Source organism: Neodiprion lecontei, chromosome 4, assembly GCF_021901455.1.
Source record: "Neodiprion lecontei isolate iyNeoLeco1 chromosome 4, iyNeoLeco1.1, whole genome shotgun sequence".
In the NCBI taxonomy this organism is placed as follows: domain Eukaryota; kingdom Metazoa; phylum Arthropoda; class Insecta; order Hymenoptera; family Diprionidae; genus Neodiprion; species Neodiprion lecontei.
In genome coordinates this window covers 6501378-6521228 of record NC_060263.1, presented here as the reverse complement: position 1 = coordinate 6521228, position 19851 = coordinate 6501378, and the positions used below count along the sequence as shown (strand labels likewise).

The 19851-nt window shown below is 33.9% G+C and overlaps 1 protein-coding gene across 1 annotated transcript in view; it reads left to right on the top strand.

Moving 5' to 3' along the window:
• Nucleotides 1–19851, top strand: part of LOC107216676 (protein C-ets-1) — a 150521-nt gene that overhangs the window by 1980 nt on the left and 128690 nt on the right. Inside the window, exon 2 of the mRNA XM_046736227.1 lies at nucleotides 11593–11699. Within this exon, the coding sequence (XP_046592183.1) occupies nucleotides 11595–11699 (105 nt within the window). The 5' untranslated portion in view covers nucleotides 11593–11594. The remainder of the gene's footprint in view (nucleotides 1–11592; nucleotides 11700–19851) is intronic.

The following is a 19851-nucleotide window of genomic DNA, read 5'->3' as shown; positions in this document are numbered from 1 at the left end:
AAAAAGCAAGAAGGAAGGAAGGAGGGAAAAGAGGAATCTCGAAGCGTGAAACGATTCTCGCCTCTCTCGATCGCTCTTGGGAAGTTTTAGAAGCGAGGGAGGCTTTTTGCACGCGTTATTTTCTCGACCTGGCAACGTCGCCCCGATGACGACGACGAAGAGGAGAGAGAGAGAGAGAGAACTTCTTTCTGTAACTAATCTTGAATTGAGAAGACTGAAAACGAACGACTGAAGAAAAGACAGGCGTGATGATGAAAGATTGGTGTAAATATGTCTCGTGCAAGCAAGCAGTTTGTTTACCGTGCTCGAGAGAGAGAGAGAGAGAGAGAGAAAGAGAGAATGAGAGAGACGATTATTATTCATGTTTAAAACAGACTAACGTATTATTCGGTCGAACATTCGAATTTATTGCTATTTTAGGACCATTTATATCAGATCTCAAAATCGATATTTTACAAGCCTTCATTCTCATCGAAAGAAAGCATTTATTTTTTTTTTTTTTCTTTGTTAACGGTTTCAAATTTTTATCAAACAAAATGTTTGAAAAAATTACACTTTTTAAAAATAGAGTTTTCCAATTTTTCATGCCTAAGTACAAAGTTGTTCAAATTAAATTATATGGTGAAAACTTTCTTTAGAGTGCGTTTACTGTTTGTCAAATCGTTTCAGAACTTTGAGATTGAAATTGATGAAGATATTTCCAAAATCGTCCAAGTTACGATAATTTTCTTGCAAAAATTTCACGAAAAAAAAAATAATAATAATCAAGTAAGATTCTTCGTTTCAAGTCGTTGAAAAAAATTTGGTAAATTCGTTCGATTTCGGCGTTCACGCGAGGACTCATTTCATTCGAAAGATTATTGGGTACAAATTTTACAAGAGATTGATGTTCGCAACGTTAACGTAAAGATTCATTTTGAGGAAAAATCATTATTCCGCAACTGAAATATCGTCTCAAATTTGAGTAATCTATTTTTAATAAGCAAATTGTGTTCGGGTTTTGAAAATTAAAGTCCTTGAAAGCGGTTCCAAATATTCAGAACAATGATTTTAGTTTCGATATTTCGTTACGTCAATTGGATACTTTTGATTTCTTTTTGTTTTTTTTTTTTTCGTTAATATTCTTTATCACATTGGTATCGTTAAATATTTAATTTTCCTCCTCCAAAACTGCGTACTTGATATCGATATTAATCTAAACAAATATCAACATTCAATTGACCGTTGAAAGAAAGTGAAACGAAAGAAGGTAAAATCAAGCAATACGGTGTTTCGGTGAATTTTGTTGTTGTAATAGAAAGAATTTTTCCAACTACTAAAACAAAATAAGACTGTATTTACTAAATTTGTTAAACAACAATCAATGTACAGATCCTTTTGTCCTCAAATACCTAAGCCCTGTATTTTATTTATTTATTTTCTTGTAAGTTTTTAGAAAAAAATCATCTTAAACTCAACATTAACAGATACTATTGATTTTCGATTATTTTCCCGCTAATTGGCCGATATAATTATCGCGATTATACAGAACTAATTGACGTTAAACACAATTCTCGAGAAGAGAAAGAAGAAAGGTTTCTCGGAAGGTTTTACACGCTCGTTTGTGCGTACGTGTAACGGCTTGAAACCTACGCGTATATACACTCTGTGTACACATAAACATTTTTTCACTTGCCTCCGGGATGTAAGGCAGAGTTGGGTCTGCGACAAGTATAAGCGGCTCGTTTCTCCTCGACGTGAACCCGCATATCGGCAAGTAAATGAGACGATGAAGAAGAAGAAGAAGAAGGAGAAGAAGGAGGAGGAGAGCCCGCTTCTCTTCTTTAAAGAGATATTAAATTTCCCCGTCTTTTTAAAAGGCGTCGTCTCTCCCTTCCTCCCTAAAACAATAAGGCCACTTTTTAAACATATACAGTATATTTCAACGGCCCTGCGGGTTTGCCGCAGGCCTGCAAGCTCAAAAAATAATTCGATATCACTCGTGCGTTACGCGGGGTTCGTACGCACAGGGAAAACCTGGAAATCCGGGAAAACTCGGGGAGTTTCTTACAGCAGGTAAATGTCGGGGAATTTCGAAAATAAGACTGGAATTTTAATTTTTTTTTAAGAAATAAACTCGTTCTCGTACGTACGTTACTTGATATCAAACCTCCTTTCGTTTTTTTTTTTTTTTTTACTGAAAATCGCTGGCTGTTTTTTTTGTAAATTAGTAGTCGGACAGTAAATTAATTACTGGGTAATATGTATTAATGTGGAAAAAAATTGTCATTAATCAGCGGCATATTTCTTGGAAGGATAATGAAAAAAATCCTATTTTCAGGCTGGAACACCTGGAATGGTCAGGGAATTTCAGGTTCCAAAAAGCGTACGAACCCTGGTTACGGCAGTACCGTGATTTGGAATCTAAAATATCGAATTTATACTCCGCGATCACTCTTTAAGGGGATACTTTAAGTCGGACTTTACCGACGGAGCAAAATTTCACTCCTTTTCACCGTTATCAACGATCAGCGCAATTGTACGACAAGAACAACGATGTTGAACAAGTTTTTCGTTACGATAATTGTATTCGGCGTGGCGTTTTCACATCATTGATATTCGCAGGGTTTGATAAATAGTAAAAATAAGTTGCTGTTTTTTTTTTTTTTTTTTTGCGTTCTCTTTTGCTTTTCTGCCGAATTCCGACGCAACAAAATCTCGTAAACTCTCGATTTCGTTATGTATTCGATTTGCACTTTTTAAAGACCAGCGACGTCCTTGTCTTTTCTTTTTATCGAGTGTTTTTGTTCTTGTCGTGTTTTCAAAATTTTTACATTTCAAAATCTTGGTCGGTTGTGCTCTGTTTCTTTGATTTTGTTTTTTTTTTTTCCTTTACTTTCACTCGTGTGTTATTCCCGTCGATATTTTAACTTGCAAATTGCGTGATATGTTCTCGCGTACAATGTACGAGCACGTTTACGAATAAAATTGCGAGTAAGCGATTTTCATCGCCGCGACAGACACACTATACGTCTTTTATTCATTCTACGTTTATTCTTATTCTTCTCATTATGATTACTTCCGTTTGAAAATCACGCAGAACTATTCTCTTTGATGTTTCCGTTTTGTTTTCATTTTTTCACCCTGCTAAAAATCCTCGACGGCTTATTTGAAAAGATATTCGTCTGTAAACATCGAGTCATCTCGAATATCTCTTAATCGGTTAGAGTTGGGAAAATTTTAGCTTGGCACTTTTTTGTAGTGCGTGAAGTTTCCTACAAGAATCCGTGTTTAGATAGTTTGTAAGTCAAGCCGTTTACGAGAAATAAAGAATTCTAAAATTTTACGTTTTTTTTTTTACATATTATTCAAATGGAAAATGGAAAAAATAAAATAGGCATATCTAAATATCAATATTATTGATACTCTGCCGAAATTTTGATGCGCGTTTGAAAAAAAACAAATTTTTTTAGTAGATCTGCCAATGAATTTTTCTTTGTAGGGATTTTTTTTTTTTTTTTTTTTTTTTATCATGGCACTTATTACTTGATATATTGATACATTATTTTCCAAAAAATGCAATGTTTAATCCGATTGGTATATATGTTTACAAATATACGAATGGCGTATAGATGGTATATATACATATATATACATATATATATATATATGTTATGCGTCGAGTTCAAGTTCAGGAAAATTTCTTGTATACGTACATGTGTATAAAAGCACATCAACAGATTGTAAAGATAAGATAAAGATTTGCCGCAACGTGTCAGTGGTAAAGTCGGCAGAGAAAGATATGAAATCGAAGTTGAATATTGTGTTTCTGTATTATACGATTAGGTTATATAAATCGCAAACGTAAAATATAAAATTCGATCGGTAAATCGCAAACAGGTGTCGTCAGAAAATTTACACACACACACGCAAAATAGCGCACTCATCATTTCGCTACCGGAGAAACAATCGACACTCGGCTGATATGTTATAGAATAATATTTTTTAATCAAAAAAAAAAAAAAAAAATCTGTGAAAAGGTGGTCTCATAATACATGTAGTATTAATTATTCACGTGTCGTTCGGAATATCGATTAGTCATTAAAAGTCACGAGCGAAAATCGTTGCAGATATTATTACATACCGGGAGAATCTCTTGAAAATTGAAAATCAACCGCGCATGCGCGAGTTTTCGGCTGTCGAACTGTTTCTGCCGGCGATGCAGTTGATGCGAATTTTCGAGGTTAGGATCTCAAATAATCGAGGCAGCGACTCGGAAAGGTTTGGGAAGCATTTGTTGTCGGGTCGGAAAGTCGGTTCTTCAAAGAACGGTCGGAATTTAACGCTCACGCTCTTTGAAAATTCAAACGTAGACATTTTGCGTAGGATGGCTCGCCTGCGTCGCAGTCAAGAATATGGCCGCGGGAATATTTCACCGACCAATGAGATTGAATTATTTGGCGCATGCGCGGTTGATTTTCAAGTTTCAAGAGATTTTCCCGGTATATCGGCGTGTTGTATTAGTGTTGTTGTTGTTATTATTATAATCATTATGCGTAGGTATACCAAGTCGCTTGTACAAGGCTAATAATTTATCTTATACGATATCTTGTAATAATTCATCAGCTTAATAACGATATCGTTGAATCGATCTATCTCGTTCGATTCTGACTATTATCTCTCGTCGTTGTTGTGTCACGTCGTTGTAAGTTATACCGTGTTCGAGCACATATATATATCACAAAGCTGTGATTGCGAATTCAATTCTCTTGTTGTACGATATATTATACATATAACTAATACCGATAGATTTTTTTTTTAAAACATCCTCATCGCTTTTATAACAACAACTGTATTGTATACCATTCAACGTTTAATGTTGTACAATCAATGCTATTTATGGATAAAACGTTATACATCGCTGAACAACCACTCTGTGTGTTATTCATATCGGATTATTTTCAGTCTCATTGTCCGATAATATTCCGTATAACATACACAGATTGTGCAATATTTTTCCTGTCACAGTTCGATAATATCCTATACATACATATATATATTTGTTTCTCGGTTTTACTTTTCTTTCTTTTTTTTCTTTTTTTTTTCCATATACCGTTTTCACCATTTCCTCGATTCCTTATCGTGTTAAAATTATTCAGCTAAGGATAAAACAATGAACTTTGGGATTCTTATGATTTGTTTCTTTTTTATTTATTTTTTTTTTTTATTTTATAGGTACCGAGACAATAATATACAAGATGACTGTGGTATTATTGTATAAAATTAAACCCGCTTAGCTGCGAATTCGTTGAAATTACACGCTGTTGTTACATTGAATATATATGTGTGTGTGTGTGTGTGTGTGCGTGATATATCTGTTTACACCCTTAGTCATCGTTTCTAAACTTTGTCGTCATTGCGTTTCTACGAAGCTGCGGAATAGAACGTGTTCCACAGAAACAACAGGAAAAATTTTTGAATCATGCGCTCTTTAAACTCTGATTGCAGCGGCAGCAGCAGCAACGAATGGCCTTGTCGTTTATATTTGTTAATTATTGTTTATTTTTTCACACGGACGTGGAAGTCTTTTTCTATTACTATAATTTATTTCCCTTCGTTTCGAAATGAAACGTTTGACTAAATATCTTGAGAATTTGTTCGTCGAAGGATAAGAAAAACGAAGTAGAGATAAAAAATAATATATCAAATGCCTGCAAACTCGACTGTATTCAGAGACACAAAATCGTATTCATAATATCGTTGTATATTATCGGAGAGAATTTCTTTGAAATTTTCACCACGCGCGTTGAGAAATTAAAAAAATACCACACATGTAAATTCGTTGTTGCCTGCTTTTCCGCTTGAGTGGTAAAAATCATCATTGAAAATATCTTAGGAATTTAGGAATGCGGGACAATAAAAATGTGACTCATTTCGGTCTTGTCGAAAGGTTTCTTTTTTTTTTTTTTTCTCCCACCCCCTCCCTTCTTTCTTTTCCATTTTTACAGAGCAGAGATGGGTTCTCGGATAGGAAATCGGTTGTTGTATTTACGCCAGTTTCGTTTACAAACTTACACCAAACTAGATAACATTCACTCAGGTACCTGACGGTCGGTTTTTATAACCTGAGAAGAAAATCGACGTTCTTCGAGAGTTGATTGAAGTCGGCACGGTTTTGAAGTTGGTTAGTAAAGTTAACAGAGAACGAAACGTGATGTAAAAAAAAAAAACAACAAAAAACGTTGTTCTACAATTTCGAAAGAAGATTACCGAGGAATTGGCTCATCGAAATATCAACATCTTATCATTTTCACAGACTAGACTTCCAAGGATCGAAGTAACGATTTTTTTTTTTTTTGCTAAACATCCATCGTTAAAGCAAAACGTTAACCAACTTCAACCTCGTCGATAAATCGAATTCGAGGGTCGTTGAGGTTCTTTTGAAATTGCACGCTTCTGCTAATGCTGCACAGGTGAACAGGTAGACGCAGACTACATTTCATCACCGAGTCGGGTGCTCGGTAAACAATAAAAGGGGTTGGGTTGGAATTTTTAGAAATGTACAAACGAACTGCAACACCTTGCAACCCTTCTCCGTCGAACAATGTAACGTGCAACGTGCCATTGAGAACCCTTTCATCCCTCTCCTAAATGTCACGGCCGCATGTGCTTTCTATTTAAAGACTATCGCGTTGAGGATTTTCCCCGCTTTGCGCACTTTTCATACAAAACTATATATCGCATACACGGTACAGCACGTACGGTACGGTACAGACAAAGAGACGAAATGTAAATTCTTAGGTCAATATCGAATGACAAAATTCGAGAGGAAACGTGTAAAAATTGATCAATCGTCATAAATTTTTGTACGAAATGATTTTTCTTTTTTTTTTTTTTCCGCACGAGATTGATTTTTTTCGGTTCCGTTTTATGCGGGCATGGTTAAAAAAAAAATTTTTCATTCCAACCGTTGTGCCGAGTTAACTTTTGTATCTGGAGAGTAATCCATGGTTTCCGGGTTCGCTGATTGTGGATATGAAGTCGGATTGAAAAAATTGAAGGTGACGGTTGAAAATTTTTAATTCGATCGAATCCGGTTAAAAAAACTGTATTCAGGGGTTTTCGGATTTTTTATTTGACTCGCCGTATTGACTTTTCAATATCTGATTTCAAATTCGTAATCAGCGACTACAAAAATCCCTGGGCAAAGTTTTTTTCTCCGGATTCGATCGAGTTTGAAATTTTTCTCCGTCATATTCGATCCGCCAAATTGAATTTGTGAAAATTCGACTTGAGATTTGTAATCGGTGACTTGAAAAACTTATTATTAAACGTAAGACATGTATTTGCGTAGAGTTTCTCGGGAATGAATTATTCCTTAAATTTTCACGATTTCTTTTCGATCAATTCGTTTCCAACAACAACAATTTACACTATATCGCGATAATTACTCTCGAACATTGAATACCTATACTGGTATGCTATTAGAAATATCAAAAAATCGCAAAGAAATATGTTGAACAAAAAAAAAAAAAAAATTGGATGTATAATATAAAATAGTTGGCAAGAATACTTAACGCTATGACTAAAAGGGTTAATCACGTCGGTTTTCCATAAGCTGCAGACTGCTTGGGCAGACACATTGTCGTCGTAACTGCAGTTTGATCGTTACAACACGTTGTTGTGTCAGAGGTAATCAGGGGGACAACCTACAATCCGTACTTAGAACACCGAGGACTTTACACCCTGCGTGCGTACGTATAACGATGCGAGAACGCGTCACTTTGCTGATTGAATGTTTGCCGTTTCGCGAATGTTGCGTTACGGCACATTAATTAAACGACCGAGAAACGAAGTTTGGAATTTACGCGTACGTGTGAATATCTGATGTGTGGGTGTACGGGAGTTTTTTTTTTTTTATCCTTTTTCTTTCTTCCTTTTTATTTCTTTTCTCTTTTTATTCATCTCATATGGCGAAACGAGAACGCGGTTTATTCGTCGTTATGCATTTAATACAATTACATCAATGATCGACTGATTGATTGATTCGATTTTACAAGAAACAAAGAAATTAAGCAATCAATTTGACAAATATACAAATATGGTATAAATCGTAAGATTATTCGTACGTACGTACGATATCGAAACGGAGGAAAAATGCGGTATGATGATGATGATGATGATGATGATGATGATGTTTAAATTTCACATCGGCAGAATTTTATTTGACTGCAAGTTTTCATTAATTTGTTATTTCGTTTGAACCAAATGCATTTGCAGCTATCTCGTTATTACATCGCGTGTACAATTTTCATCTTGTTTTCTCTCCCACTGAAAAAGTGCATCTCGATATGACACGTTGAAGATTTTTTTTTTTTCACCACTTTGACGATCCGATTTAATATTACGAAAGCGATATGGTGGATTTGAAATTAATTTTGAGATTGGCAAAAACTATGCGACGGACAAAAAAGTCTGTGTACAGGTAGTTCATATTTATTTATATGTAACGTTGAAGGAACGTATGAAAAAAAAAAAAAAAAAAAATTGACAAACGAAAATGTAAAAAACTATTTACCCGTAATTAATAGTCGGTTCAATTTTATTATACCTAAACGATAGAGATTGTTTGCGTCGAATTATTCCAAGTTTTGAAAAATTTCACATTCCATACCTGTGATGAAATTTTTCTACAGATACTTGTGAGAAAAAAACGTGTCAAAAGATTCATTACAATCTTCGGGAAAATGGAAAGAAAGAAATAGCGAGAGAGAAAGAGAGAGAGAGAGAGGCTGGATGCTGTACTCTGAATATCATCATTATCATTCTGATCGTCATCCACCATCTGTCGTCGTTCGTTCTTCGCTCCGAGGTAAGAGGTGGCGGCATATATATGCATACGGGGCATTCCACGCCAAATCGAACAGGGTCTGACCCTCGGCCTCTTAAATTTGGTCCGCGGTATTTTTTTTTTTTTCTTTTTCTTTCATACCGTTCCCAACTGTAAGAAGCATGTTTTTCAGATTTTATTTATTTTTATTTATTAGTATGTTTTTAGTTTTCGCTTAATTTATAAATGCGAAAAACAAATTTCCAAAAATCCAGTGTCGGATATCGGATGCATAAAATTTTTTTTTTTTTTTAATTTTCATTTACGAGCTCTTTGAGGATTAAAAAAAAATTTGTAAAAAGTCTGAAGCGCTGATAGTCTTTTTTTTTTAGCCTGCTACTTAAACATTTCCACAGATATCCCAGGATTGTTAACGAATTTTTTCCAAATTTTTGAAAACTGATTATTTATTTAAAATTTCTTTCATCTCGAGGAATGACACAAAAAAAAAAAAATAAAAAAATCTTTTCGATTCGAACAAATTTCGACGCGAAAGATTATCAACAACCACGGTGTTTTGCAAAAAATCCCGAGTGCCTTCTTACAGTTGAAAGGATTACATAAAAAATTAAACCCTCGTCGATTTTGCCTGGAGTAGTTCATGTAATATATATATATATATATACATATACTGTAATACGCCCGTTCGCCGGTCGAGTTGCAGGCGGGACGGAAGGATGGAAGGTGGTAGGAAGGAAAGTGGAGAAGCGCGTGGGATGAAAAAAGGATCTCAAGGGCTGACTGACTGCGGGGTGGTGGGGAAAAAAGGGACGATGAGAAAAAAGGGGGGGGGGGGGTGAAGGGAACGGAACACGCCTCGATTTCGAGGGGCGTCCTGCGGGGTAACTTGATATTTTATTCTCGAAACGTGTACACTTGAATTTGTTGTCCTTGTTGTGCGCAAATATAGGTAGGTATATACACACGCAAGAAAGAGTGAATTAGAAAGAAAGAGAGAGAGAGAGAGAGAGACTGACTTTTGTTGCGTACGTCTTTGTATCGTACACTGAGAAAAATTTCATTTGTTGCAGTAAGTAGAAAAATTTAATAAAACATGTATCGTTAAAAAAAACTGTTTGAATATTTTTGGAATTACGAAAAAATAGGTAAGCGTAACCATTTTGCGCTATCGTCGATCCTTTTTTGCTAATTGCAACGCAAAATCAGTTTGTGAGGTTTACTCTACTTTTTTTTAAGTTAAACAAGGCTTTAACGTCAATTTATCGTTGCACGAGCGTTAAATTTTCGCTACAGTTGCAAGAAAATATAGCAACAGCGATCGTAGTGAGAAAGAATATTAACGGATACCAGACTTTCCGGTAACGGCTAGAAAACTGATTTTCATTTTCTACCTAGAACTATATTTTTCCATTATGGTAAAAAGTGAAAATAGTTGAGGACTGAGCGGTAACCGGAACTGAAAATTTCTCTCAGTGTACATAAGAGGGTGAAATTTTCGGTAGCTTGGTTGTATTTTTATTTTTTTTTTAGTTGTTTTTCAAAACCCTCGTGGTTCGGCAACCGTTGTAGCTGCAATTATATTTCGATCTTACAATTATCACCGTTTTATTCTTTTCTGTTTTTTGTTTGTGTGCCGAACGTGAGAATGATCATTTGTTCGACGACTTTGCGACATCGTCCGGATTAGATTTTGGAATGAAATGCAGATGAGGTTGAACATTGCGCGAGGAAGATGTGCGGTGAGACAAGTTTCGTCGGGGAATTCTTTCGAATTCTTTCGAATTCTTGGAAAAAGAGGGAATATTGAAACTTGGAATTTTTATTATCTTTACTATTGTATCTGTACATATTTACAGTTTTAGTCAGCTTCGAACATATAATTATCAAATTTACTTCTTTACACGAGCGAAGTATAACAATATGTATAATACAATTATCTTTGAATAAATATAATACAATTATATTTGTGCATAATAACGATTCATTAAATTTTTATCATTTCAATTTTAAAACGATACGAAAAGTATTCGGAAAATCATTATCTTAGATCTCGGAAAACGTCGAAGAGACGACGAATTTTGATATCCAAAATTACTGGCGACTCGGAAAATGCGAAAGGAATTTTGTTTATTTATTTTTTTCATTTACAAGTTTCGTATATCGAATTATCATAATATTAGACTTTGTCAATGATCATTATGAAAGATTTGTATTTTTATTCTAAAAGTTTGAAAAATCCATGGCATCTGTATACCTTCTGGACCATCTGAGGAAGTCGAGAACGAAAGACCGGAAGTCTTGCACGAACGGCTTCCCTTTGCCGTCGCGTATTACCAGCTTTCTTCTTTTTTTCTTTTTTTCTTCTCATTCGAGGAAAATTTAACTAAGGGAAGAGGCAAAAATTATTCCGCAACTTCCACCGGTTAATAAAACGATGATATTATGCATATGGGGAATTCCATGCGAACCCAACCAAAGTCTGACCCTCACCGTATATTATTTTCATCCAAATTCTTTTCGAACGCTGAACTTTTTCAAACTATTCACTCAAGTTGTTAATTATTCATCACGATTGAGAGCTATTTTGAAAAGTGTGTCGTTTTTAAAATTCTCAAAAACCGTATTTTCCTTTCCAAACATTTCATAATGGGTCGATTTTCTATTTCTATTAATTTTTTTGGTCAACTGAAAAATTATATATATATATATATATATAATTCTTTGCTGGTCAATTAATTGATTGTTTTTATTTTCCCGCATAGCCATGGATATCGATTCCTTGTACGATTACGCGGAGGACGATCAAGACTTCTACGAAGAAAGTCCTGGGATTCGGAAAGGCTATCCTATCGATCACCGTTCCATCAAGGTAAGGAATAATTATGCTTCCGAAATCTTCACGCATATTTTGTTTCGTGACTTTGGCTGGCCGAAATGTAGATTTTTTTTTTTTTGTTCTTCTCTTTAGCAATCGTTTTGAAAAATACAAAAACAGGAAATAATGGAATTATTATGTGAGATTAAAGCTTAGGAAACGATGCTTTGTTACGAATCGATATACAAAACTCGTGAAAAGAAAAAAAAGAAGCTAACGAATCGCTTCGATTTCACTCACCGATTATTCATTTTCGTTCACATGACTTTATTCTCCAGAGTAACCAAAGTTTTTTTTGTAATTATTACAACTAATAATATGTAATTTCACTTTAAGATCTCCCTCCCACTTTTTTTTTTTTTAAGTTAGCAAAAAATAAAATTGCTCAAGTTGAAAATTAATCGAATAAGGTGATTCGATTAGCGGTTGAAATGCTTTACAGTAAAAATAAATAAATAAATAAATAAATAAATAAATAAACCCAAAATAGTTTGTGGCAAGTCTAGTATTTTCGCTGTTAATTTCGAAAGAAAAATGAATTCTTACATGAATTCAATTTTAACCTTGAACAACTTTCGAAAGGAGTTTAGTTATTAAAAAATTATAACAGACCTTTTTTCTAGAGCACTCAATTTCCTACAAAAATATGTATCGGACATTCATGTACATTGCTCAGCTTTACTTAGCTAAAAAATTCAGAAATTTCATAAAATTATTCTCTCACGTTAATCAACTAAAATAAAAAATGGATAATTGCGTTCAGGAAGCGCTGAATATGAATATCAAGGTCTCAAATTATAACATAACATCTTGTTTCCTCTTCTTACAACCATCAAACATGTGACATTGAAAAAAAATTTGTCGTCTTTTTGCAACCAGTCTAATATATATACATTAGAGAGAAAGAGAAAAAATATTACGTATAATATCAGGCTACAGAAAACGAGGAAAGTCTAACTGCCAGTCTTATTGTTGTAAAATATTTACAAGCGCGGTCAGATTCGAGTCTGTAACCGGCACAGCGTTAAATTAGCCGAGGGGTCGGAAAGCTTGTGACACGTTATTGTTATTACGTGTAGAAACAAAAAAAAAAAAAGATTCGAACACGTTGAAAGTATATGAATGAAAATTGCTCAATTAGCGTACGTCGTATATGATAATTGGATATACATATATATATATGGGCTATTTGACAAAGAACCGACCAAGCCAAACCGATGGGGTCGGGAATTTAAGTCGTATATTTTTTTTTCTAAAAGGTCTTGAGTATGGAAATATACTCCAAAAGGAATTTTTCAATTGCTGTCTTCGTTTGGACAGAATCACACTCGGTTAGTTTGAAAAGTTTCGTACTCGAGGCTAAGTTTCTAATAGAAAAAAATGGACATCCCCCCCCCCCCCAAAAAAAAAAAAAAAACCCACGTCTACAACGAAAAGACTTTGTTTTTGAACGTAGTTTCGAGAAAAAAATATGCGGTATTATAAAGATCAGCAGGAACGAAAATAATCAACATCTTTTTTTTTTCCCTGAAAAATTAAATCTTAAATTAATCTTTGTCAAATTACGAACGTTTCAAGTCCTCATACACCATGGAATAACGATTTTTCAATTTTTTACACAATATTTGAGAAAAAAAAAAAAAGAAATCTGAGAAAAAAAATTCTCTTCTCAAATTTTCCTACACAGGTATATGTGCGTTATATTTTTGTGTCCGTGTACGAGATTATATCCGAGACCGGAAAGGGAAGTCGGTCAAAGAGTCCGTTTTGTTGTCCGGAAAGACAGAGAGAGAGAGAGAGAGAGAGAGAGAGAGAGAGAGAGAGAATTACGTCTCGAAAATTACCTTTAACATACAAATGCTACATAAGCACCTGCGTTATTACTACCCGGTGTTTAAGTGCTTATTTACTACCGGTATTTTATTATACATATGTACGGTACGTACTTGATGTACGCATAATACGGCATTTAGGGATCAGCTGCAGGATGTAATGATCGATGCTTTGCCGAGTACGGAATTCTTCCGAACATCTCTCGAAAAAGAAATAAGAAAAAACAGTGAAAAGATAAAAATATATTGCGAAATTGTATATTCTCAATTCTTGCTGGAATGTGACTGCAACGACGGTGTTTGTTTGTTTTTTTTTTATGTAATTTTTGTTCTCAAGTTATACGTAATACACTTGAATTTGAAAGATGTTTATGAAAAATTTTTTTACGTCCTTCAATTTTTTGATACGTGTATAACTCTGCTAAAATCACGAAAGTTTTCATTTGTTGAAAATTAAAGTTCAGTTTTTGCATTTACATATATGCGGTTTTTCGTCGCGGAGTAATTATTAGATTCAACTTTTTTTTCTGTTTTTTGTTTTTTTTCTACGAAACAGTATTTATGATTTGATTTTGTAAAAATTGATGTACAAAAATTTGAAAATATATCGACATTTATGTAAAAATATCGGAAATATAGACATTTTTTTTTTCTGTAGAGATTTGAATTTTAGTTATTTTTTTTAATAATAGTCATTATAATTAATATTTGACTCGGTTATTATCCTGTTAATTATTTTTGAAATTCGATAAACCGAAACATTGCAAATTAATATCGTATCGTAAAATCGAGATTTATTTGAAATCGTGTTTAATGTTGCAAAAACAGTTATTTTCTACCGCGAAAATCGACCCTGTCGAACTTTGGGTGAATCGAGATAAGGCGATAAGAAATTTAAATCTCAATAAGTATAATGACTAAAAGTTATCGGTAAACTGTTCAAATAAATCATTGTTTCAGAAATTTTTAAGGAACGTATTTTTTTTTTTATTGTCGTGTGAAATGAATTCGTAATGATTTTTGTGAATACAGATGAGTTTTTAAAGAGTTTTTACCGTTATTTGGAAATTTCCGTTTTCGAAAATTTGCAAAGACTGTCACTTACGAAACTATTCGTTCAATGCCCCGGAAAATTCTTAATTGTAATTTACAACCTTTTTTACGAAAACGTATCCAAAATTCACGATTTTTCCTTTCTTTTTGCAAAAACAGTGAAAAATGTGTTTAAAAATTCATGCGTGTATTCTGAAAAATCAACGATTTTATTTCATGCAACGTAAAACAAAGAAATATTCCCTAAAAATTTATTGTACAGTATTTTGTTTAAACAATTGATTGATAACTTTTGGGCATTATTATTGTTCAAATTTGATTTTTTTGACGTCTTTATTTCGTCTGAATATTATCCGATCGTAAAGTATTCAATATTGTCGACGAGACTTACTTTTGGTTGAGAATGTACGGCCAGTGCAAGTCTTGATTGCTTTTAGTCCTAACTCAAAATCCGCCTCTTTCTTACTTTTCCTACCGATTTTACAAGCGAATTGGGACAAATTCTTGACAAATTCTGTCCTTGTTTAAGGGTATGCCGTACTCCTACCCTTACCGACAGAGCAAACTCACCGTTCTCATTCCTATCAAATGTTATATCGGTGATGATTCAGAAATTTGTTACATAATATTATTATTTGCAAGCCACGATTATTTATTCAAAAATAAGAAAAATATTATTAACAATATTAAACCGACTTTAAACAAATCATCCTATATATCCAAAATTTTTGCTCATCATTGAAATATTTTGTATATGAATAGAACGAGAAAATTTTCTTTTTATTCCACGTTTGACGAGATCTTCGCAGATTACGAAAACGCGATGATAAATGTGATAATTTGATAGGTTGTCACGTACTGGCGACTATTTTGTAAAATAAATTTTAAAAAATGTCGAAAAGTATTGATTTCAAACTCACGAACCTTCTTTCGGAAAAGGGATCTGCGGCAGCAGGTCACTGAAAACCGGAGACGAAAGTCTTTCCCTCAGGCTCAGGCTCCCACGGTTCTAACAGTAACACAGCAGCTGACACCTTTTATTTTACTCGTCGCCTTTTTCGACGACGCGACACTCTCTCACGTATTTTAACCACCATCATCATCATCCGCAGCCTTCGTTCGTTCGTTCATTCACGCGTCCGAGTTTTCCACATCGGCGAGGTAAACGATATCGGATAACTATAACGATAAGTCGAATTTAAATAATATAAAACTAATGAATTTTTAATACTTTGAGTCAATTTTTTTTTTTTTTCTTGGTATATTTCGAGAAGTTTTCAACAAATTTCTTTGCGGTTTTTTTTACGCCATTTCCGATAGTCAACTAATTGGTTTTCATTACTCGGTAGTAATTATTGCTAACGTATCGTAAATTGTTATCGTTGGAAGCAAATTGATTGAAGAAAATCGTGGAAATTTAAGGAATAATTCATTTCCGGGCAAGTTACATTTTTGCACAAATTGTATGTTTCTGGGATCGCTGATTACGAATCTGAAGTCGGATTTTCACATTTTCAAGATGGCGGTACGAATATGGCCGACGAAAATTTCAAATTCGATCGAATCCGATATGAAAAAACTCCGACCAATAGTTTTGTGGTGTCGCTGATTACGAAGCTGAAATCGAATTTTGAAAAAATTCAGCACGGCGAATCCAATCAGCGACGCCTAAAACCCATGAATAGAGTTTTTTCACCGTATTCGATGGAATTTGAAGTTTTCATCCGCCATATTGGATTCATAAATCTCGAGTTATTTTCCCCACCTTTTTTACAACTCACTTGTTATTTATTTATTTATTTTTTTTTTTTCTGTAATTTGACGTTAAATTGAAATGTATCGTTACAACATTATTATTATTATCATTATCATCATTATTATTATTTTTTTTTTATTCGCAAATCGTTATCGGTCAGTCATTCATTCGCAGTCGACTCGAGTCAAAGTCGGTCCTTCGCTCGTAACTTGATGTATATGAAATCCGAGAGCGAGATACGTACCGGAATTTGAATTTCAGCTACAGGAATAACCGAAGATCTTTATCGTTTCCTGCTTTCTTATTCAAACCGTGTTACATGCGCGCCATTCTCATAGCCTCTCAACTCGCACCTGTATAATATTGTAACCGTGGTCCTGCAAGAAAAAAAATAAAAAAAAAAATAAATAAATAAATAAATAAATTGAAAAAAAAAAAAAAATGACAAAGAAAAAAGCCGCGTATAGCGGCCATCTTCAACCCTCCCTATCGCAGGCAGGCAGGCAGGCAGCTTTAGAAGAGGAAGAAATAAAAATAAAGAAAGAAACGATTCCATGAATGAAGGTTAAAAATAGACGACGACGACGACGACGACGACGTTCGTCGTCGTGTTATTTCCACCGTAACCTGCGCTTCTAAAAATCAGGGGTTGTTTTTTCCTCATTTTTTTTTTTTTTACCCGTTTTCTTTCTTTCCCGTAACGCGTCCGCCGCAAAATCGAAAAACTTGTTAACCCTGCCGTGATTTTTGTTGATAACGAAAAAAATTTCACACGCGATGATACAGCATGTCATTTTTCTGAACCCTTTTTTTTTTTTTTTTTGATTTTTGAAAATATTATTCAACGATCGTATTTTTCATTTACGATAATTTTTCAAGAGACGTCCCACGACGATGAGATTTTTTCTTCTTTATCCGACAACATACTTTGAACTTGCTGAAAATTTTTGAATTTACAAAAATGTCGACGTTTAACGGTTTTGAAAATATGTATGTAAAGAAAAAAAAAAAAAAAAATAATCGTCCAACATTTTGCACTGTATGACAGTTTCGAGGATGTACGAACTAAACTGTATTTTAGTCCGTGGAAAAATGACCGAGGTAGTTCAAAAATCGTATGAAATTGGCTGATTGTTTTAATCACAGATGAAAATTCAAAGTATCCGCGGTTGGATTGTCCTGAAAATAAGGAAAACTGAAATATTGATTCTTTCCGTTCACCGTTTCGTAATGCGAAATGAAATTAATACGAATAAATATAGTTGTATACATCTGTTAATTATGTCGGTAATTATTCGTAAGTGGAAATGAGTCAAGTTTTATTTCTCTCCTATTCAGCTAACAGCCGTTTTCCTTTTTTTCTTTTTTTTTTTTTTTGCTATTTCTCGTTCGAGGAGGGATTTGTCAGAATTGTAAGTAAGAAAAAGTTTTATTTATTTTTTTTTTTCCTCTCTTCATTCCTTATTGTTGTTTATACTTCTCGAAAATCAACTACGCCGTATTTTCTATGTTGTACTATTTATATCGCGTAGAAATGTTTCGTCTGCATCCTTCTTTAAAATCCCTTTTTCCACATAGATTTATTTTTCTTCAATTCTCCGTTCGCGTAGCTTAATTAGAAATCGGTTTTGTTGCCTTTTTTAAAATTTTTTTCCTTGTCGTTTTATCCCGCCTGTTTCTCGCACATAAATAACCAACCAATCCATACGTTAGAAAGACGTACATATTGATTTATATTTGTTTCGCAACAACGATCTTCGTTATTGTTATGTAAGTTCGACAATTGATTTGTTCAATTTCGTCAATTAGAAATATTCACTTGAAACAATACAGTCGTAGTAATGATTTCGGCCGAACCGATTTTCGCAAATATTTTTATTATTACAATAAAATTCTTTTTTAGGTTTTTCTTGTAGAAAAGAAAAAAACTTAAACAAATTACTTACATCGCATTACAGGGGGGTTCTATTAGAAAAAAAAAAATATGCTCTAATATATCGAAAACTGAGCATTAAATTGAAAAATGTTATGGGCAAAAGCTGTTGCTGCACTTTTACTGCTTTTACTATATTTACTAGTGTATATATATACATAAATATATACATACATACATACATACATATTATGAACGGTCTGGTATCATACGAAAGAAGAAGAGAAGCGAAGGGAAAGAGAAGAGAAGTTTGCAGGGAGTGTAAACCAGAGAAAGAGGAGAGCCGAGCTTGAAAGCACTAGCAGCAGCAGCAGCAGCTATTTCTGGAACTTCTCCAATGTCTTTCCGTCCAGTAACAACCCCTTTGTTCGTCCTATGATCCATTCATTATCCGTTTATGTATAATGCGTACAAAATCATTATATAAATACGATGAAAAAAAAAAAAAAAATACAAACAAACATGCAAAGTCGTGCATTTTTTAATACAATATATATATATATATATATATATATATATATATATGTATGTATTATACAACAATCATAGTGAAACAATAATGATATAATTAATGCCTTTTCATATTATTGTCGTATATTATCGATTTTTTTTTTTTTTTCATATAAATTATTTAATGTATCGTTGCGTCAATCGAAGGGAATTATAACATTATTTTCTTCCTCTGCCTATGTATTTCTTTTCTTCTCTCCCTCTGTTTCTCTCTCTCTCTCTCTCTTTTATTCATTCTATTCACTCTCATTTATCAGAGTTTTCGTTTTTACGTTTTTACGTTTTTATCTTACCCCTCGACCCAACGAATCGAGCCAGCACACATGTACGCATGTATGTATGTATGTGTGTACGTAGTATATAACCAACCCTGTAACGTTGCGTATGTATAATACATCAATCGTAAAGTTGGGTCTACCCTTCGGATGAAAGTGAAGTTTATTACACACACAAACGCGCGTGCGATTGTAAATAGAATCGACAAATTGATTCAATTACACGGGTTCGGCTGACCTTTTAGCCACCCGTTGGGTACGATATAAAGGGGACGCGGAGTAAGAAGAGGGGTGGGGGGAGAGAAGAGGCTGAAGGAAAAACATCATCGTCTTCTTTGGCGTAATGCGACAAAGAAACTCCATTTATAGAAGAATAGGCATGGGGGAAAAAAAAAAAATCTGATACACTGCTCTAGTCTTTAAGCCTGATTTTATTTTTAAATAAAATCGTGCCACCTGATGGGAAAAAAAAATTAAAGAAAAAACGTTGCAAATGTCTTTTTTTTTTTTTTATTGTTTCGGCAGTCTAATTACACGAAGGATTATAAAACTACGAAAGAACGAAAAGAAGATTTAGTACGCACTTTACCGGATTGCTTTTTATTTTATATTTATTTATTTTTGTTCTGGGGGGAGAAATCGGCGCAGTTTTGAATTAATCTAACGGTAGGCACGATATGATTTTATTACAGCGTCAAAATTCTATTCGGTGATGCACGGTAGTTTATATGTATACAATTTTGGATGTATTTTCCGCTAATGGTGAAAAATGTGTTCGGAAGAAAAA